Raw genomic sequence first — 4,826 nt, 5'->3', positions numbered from 1 at the left:
ACTAAACCGGCTTAATATGTAAGTAGAATATGAATATGCCGAACTTGAGCAATGAGGCCTCATTTTAGCGTACAATGGATATTTTACAAGCATTTAATTGATTTAATTGAGTGCCTTGGGTATAGATGGCGATAGCTATCTGCTGCTTCGTGGAGTTGGCAACCCAATTACGGAATGACAGCAGTCGCTAACGGCATTCAATCGGCTACACTTCGCTTGATAAATTACAATGTCAAAAATTATTACACTTTGTTTGCAATACATGAACTATACCGCTATTTTTCTCGGATTCACCAGACTTCGCATTGATTATAACAACCAGAAGATATACGAATCGAGAATCATAGATGTCTATGTTGTGATTGCCAATATCATCACAGTGGTGCTGCTGCCATGTGCTCATGCAATATCCATCAAATATATAACCGCGAATTTCAAAAATAATTTACTCGCCTTCACCGATTTGGTCAATCTGTTGATCGTTTACACAGTTGTTGTGTTTTCGGTAGTGAGCCGCTGCCGCCGTGAGCGTATCTATAAGGAGATATCGCAAGATATTTTCAAACTGGACAGAACTTACTTTAATAAACTGACTATGAATGCACGCATCGAGAAACTGGCCGATTTGGTCATATTACTCAAAATGGTCACTACCAGCCTTGATCTATTTATTCCCATCTATGGCATATTTAATCAGGCGATACGCGTGGACGTTTATGTATGGATGCTGGCGTTGTACACAAGTCTCATAGAGAGCATTTTGAATTCAGTGCTGTTCTTGTTCTTCTACATGCTCTGGCAGGTGCGGAAGCGCATGTGGCGCCTAAACGCACGCCTCAAGGAATTGCTGCACAGTCTGCAGAAGTTGCATAAGAGCGCCGCTGGCTTATTGCTGCCAAACAGTTGCACTCTACAGCAGTTTAGTGCATTGGCAGCGGAGGAGCTGTACGAAATAAAGGGGGTGCATGCACGACTCAGCGCGATGTTGTTGCGTCTGAACTCAGTCTACCGATGGCAAATCATTGTGGTGTTACTAACATATTTAATAAGCAACATATCGTACGGATACTATTTTGTGGTCTCGCTAAGTGACCCCATTAATATGCCGCAGAGTGTGCCGTCTATAATTACGTCATTGGTGGCAAGTATGATTGTCTTTATTGACATCAATTTGCTGTACTGGGGCGCGGACGCTACGACGTTCGCCTGCCAATCGACCAGGCAAATACTGCAACGCTTCCAAGTGCTGCCATTGATGAGCTCCGCTTTTGAGCGACAGGTAATGAACATTTTTTAAATAGAGTTATAATTTGCATTAAACTCTACTTGCAGTGCGAAAGTTTTGCTCTACAGCTGAGACAGCAAAAAGTGACTATCAACATCGCCGGCATGTTCTCCCTGAACCGGCAGACTTCACTGGCTCTTTGGGCCTTCTGCGCGCGCCACATAGTCATATTGGTGCAATTCGATTTTGAAGCGCGAAAGAATTCGAAACGATCAAGCGGCGTACTGGAGCGTATTAACCACATGCTACGGCTTGGTGATGACTATATAGATGTATGAGGCAAAATGTTGGCTGATTTTAAGTAGCTGGCACAAAATTTAAACATAACTGTCATTATATTTATAGTCGTATATGTAAAATAGTGTTTCTAAAACAAACTTATTTTCTAATTAAATAAATTGAAATAAATGTGTTGCTCGCTTTTCCACCTTATATTTATTTGTGTTGTGGTATAAAAGTAATGCCGTCATTCCAAATAAACAACAATTCCAAATTAGTTGCGCTTCTACTTCAGAGAAAGTTTGTGTGCCATCAATATTGCATCTCAGTTGATGGCACCTAAAACCTTATCACCTGGATCGCATACCACCACCTCGTTAATAAGTCTGTATGTCATTAAGAACAATGTGCGTGGGGGCGACTTCTGAGTCGCTAATGACGCCCGAAATTCAACGTGTACGCAGTAAATAGTTTTAGACAGAGCTTCAGTTGCCCTCGAAAGCAGGCACATGACATAGTTCACGCGCCAAGATGATTATGCATAAGCTCTGGTTCCAGCGCCTTTACAACTATGTCACCATCGCGCTGGGCATGACGTCATTCAATTACAACGCCACATCAGGCACCTACAAGCAACAGCTATGGATGCAGGTGTTAGCTTTGGTGGCCAATCTGTGGACGATCCTATCGCTGCCTTTCATCTTTTGGAATGCCATGAAGCGCTCCTCCACGATACAATGGAACCCCATGATGACCTATATCGATTATTTAACAAATATCATACGCAGTTTGGCGGTGCTCTACACCATACTGAACCGTCCAAAAATCGACCTGGTTAATTACGAAGTGTTGCGCAAGTACCGACATCTGCGGAAGACCTACCTAGCGCTGCTGCCGCGTGTGGCTTTCATCGAATGGCGCATGAATCGCCTCATATTTGCCAAGTATATCAATGTGAGCATACTCGTCGTTATAACCGCGGTGATTTTCGTACAAATCAAGTTTGAGTGGACTTGGTCGGACTGTTATTTCTTCTTGATGGTGCTACAAACCACGACAATACTCCGTCTGACGACATTCAATTTCTTTTGGTTTTTATGGTCTATTTGTTATAGCCTGAAATACGTGCAATGGTACCTAAGGCATTTGTTACAGGAAATGAGCGACAGCGTGCGGCATGGCAAGCGCTGGCGCCTCAATATGTTGGCTGGCGATGTGCAACGCATATTGGAGGCACATTGGCAGCTGTCTGAACTGGCGTGGGTGTTGATGCGGAACTATCGCTTTTTGGCGCTTGCCGTGTTCCTGGATGAGGTTACTTCGCTCGAACGGCAACTCTACTATGGCATCATTTTTACTTTCGACCACAGAGCTGAGCTTTATTCCTTAGTTGCTGGCACAATTTATTTCGTCGCCATGATATTTAGTATGTATTTGGATTTCTTAATATGTGACATAACGGTAAAGAGCTATTATGCGGGCATCAATCAATTGGGCTGTATTTCTGCAATGAACGCGCAATGCAAAGTACTCGAAGAAACGGTGAGTAGTCCTGAAGTTCGGGGAATATCCGATTTATTCTCACTTGGGATTTCAGGTGGAAAAATGTCTTCTACGCAATAACAACAGAAGATTCCACTTGGACTTGTGCGGCATGGCGACCATAAACAAGCAGACTTGGGTGTACATCATGCAACAAATCACCTACAATAGCCTCACTCTGCTGCAGTTCCATATAATCCTCAACATGAATAAAAATTTTAATTGAACATCAAGAAGGTCTGGAGGAAATGTTTCATTCAAGTGAATATGGTGAACTTGTAATTGACGAAGTCCTGTCTCTCTCCAGAGAGTGTAAAATATTAATCTTATTACACAATACGTAGTTCATAATTATAAGTGACTTTTGTTTGCTCAAATAAAAAAATTTGTTTGAATGGCAATTATGCTTATTTGCAGACTTTAGTCAAAGGTCATGTGTGCACATGTTCTATTGCAAAGACAATTCAAATAAAGAATTAATTAGTACAAACTCTGCATGTTATTCTGTCAAAAATCTCATAAAAAATTGCGCATTCTAAAGACTAAGCCAAACACGAAGTGAATGCAAAAAACCAAACCGATCGCCTGCTTGGCCGATGCAGTTGATACTTGACTCGATTGTTTTGCTCAAAAACCTCTTTCACATGTCATGCAAACTAATCCAAATGCATCTCCGAGCGATAGCTTTTTACAAAGTGCACAATTGTATTATTAAGTATTTTGAGATTCGATTTGATAAATAACACGTTCAAACAACTTATTGCTGAGCCAAGCACGCACTCACTTTACTGTTCAATGACCAGTCGTTTTTTCAACTGCCAAGCGCTTGGCTGCGTACGCGCTCATAGCCACGGTTATGTCTGGTGCTAAGGTTTTCATATTCCGTGTGTGGTATTATTACCTGTTGGCCACCGGCTTTTCCTCGCTGTACTTTGACTTTCGTCGCAAACGGCTGCAATCGCCGCGTTGGCTGTGCTACTATAGTCTCTTCATAAACGCCTCATTGCTGCTGCTGCTACCCTTTTACTATATAAATGGCATAGTGTACCTAGACGACTTCGCGGAGAAACCGCTGCTGGCGACAATCGGGCGGTTCAATGTTGTGGCGCAGAGTTTCGTCATCGTCTACACATTCATCATGCGCCACCACCAAGATCAGCAATTTTGTGGAATTGTGCAGACTCTGCAGCGTTTGGAAAGGCTTTATTTTGAAAATTGGCAGGAAGCCTCTAGCGGCAATTATAGCAGGCTTTTCTATCTCAAACTCTTCACAATTTTCTCGCAGAATGTTACGCTTGTGTTGGGTTGCGCAACCATACTGGAGAAGCGTTCGCTGACTTGCATAGATTATCTGTTGAATGTGTACTTTTTCATAATATGGAATACTCTGCACACAATTATACTCGTCTACTTCCTCACACTGTTGCATATCGTTAGGCGCTATGACGTGTTAAATATTTATTTGCAACGGTGCTTGCGGTGGCTCAGCGCAACGCCAGCCGGCTCTTCGGTGCGCATAACACACAACTGCTTATGGGAATTGCGGCGGCTATTGCAGGTACACGGGAAGCTGCAGGCGCTTGTAGCGCAAATGGTGTATATATACCGCTTTCATATTACCGTCATGCTACTGATCTTCTTCTTCAGCAGCACGGCCACTTTTTACATGGCCTTCATCAATTTGCCGCATTGGACGAACCGGAAAGTGTTTGTCATATTGTCCTTCGGGCTGTTCGCCATTAAATCGTTTGATGTATTTTTATTAAATCACTGCTGCGAA

General features: G+C 42.7%; 1 protein-coding gene across 1 annotated transcript; it reads left to right on the top strand.

Annotated features, from left to right (window-relative positions):
* Nucleotides 1-220: 220 nt before the first annotated feature.
* On the top strand, nt 221-1,563 carry LOC120772856 (putative gustatory receptor 22c). The gene is made up of 2 exons (XM_040101673.1): nt 221-1,279; nt 1,333-1,563. The coding sequence occupies exons 1-2, from the start codon at nt 230-232 to the stop codon at nt 1,561-1,563; spliced, it is 1,281 nt and encodes a 426-aa protein (XP_039957607.1). The 5' UTR covers nt 221-229.
* The last annotated feature ends 3,263 nt before the right edge of the window (nt 1,564-4,826 follow it).

The sequence above is a fragment of the Bactrocera tryoni genome, chromosome 3 (genome assembly GCF_016617805.1).
Source record: "Bactrocera tryoni isolate S06 chromosome 3, CSIRO_BtryS06_freeze2, whole genome shotgun sequence".
NCBI lineage: Eukaryota > Metazoa > Arthropoda > Insecta > Diptera > Tephritidae > Bactrocera > Bactrocera tryoni.
Note: the sequence above shows the minus strand (reverse complement) of the source record. Positions and strands in the feature narration are given on the sequence as shown.

Coding starts and splice junctions, on each gene's coding strand:
- LOC120772856 (XM_040101673.1), top strand. CDS start 230: ATGTCAAAAATTATTACACTTTGTTTGCAATACATGAACTATACCGCT. Junction 1,280..1,332: donor GCTCCGCTTTTGAGCGACAG/GTAATGAACATT, acceptor CTCTACTTGCAG/TGCGAAAGTTTTGCTCTACA.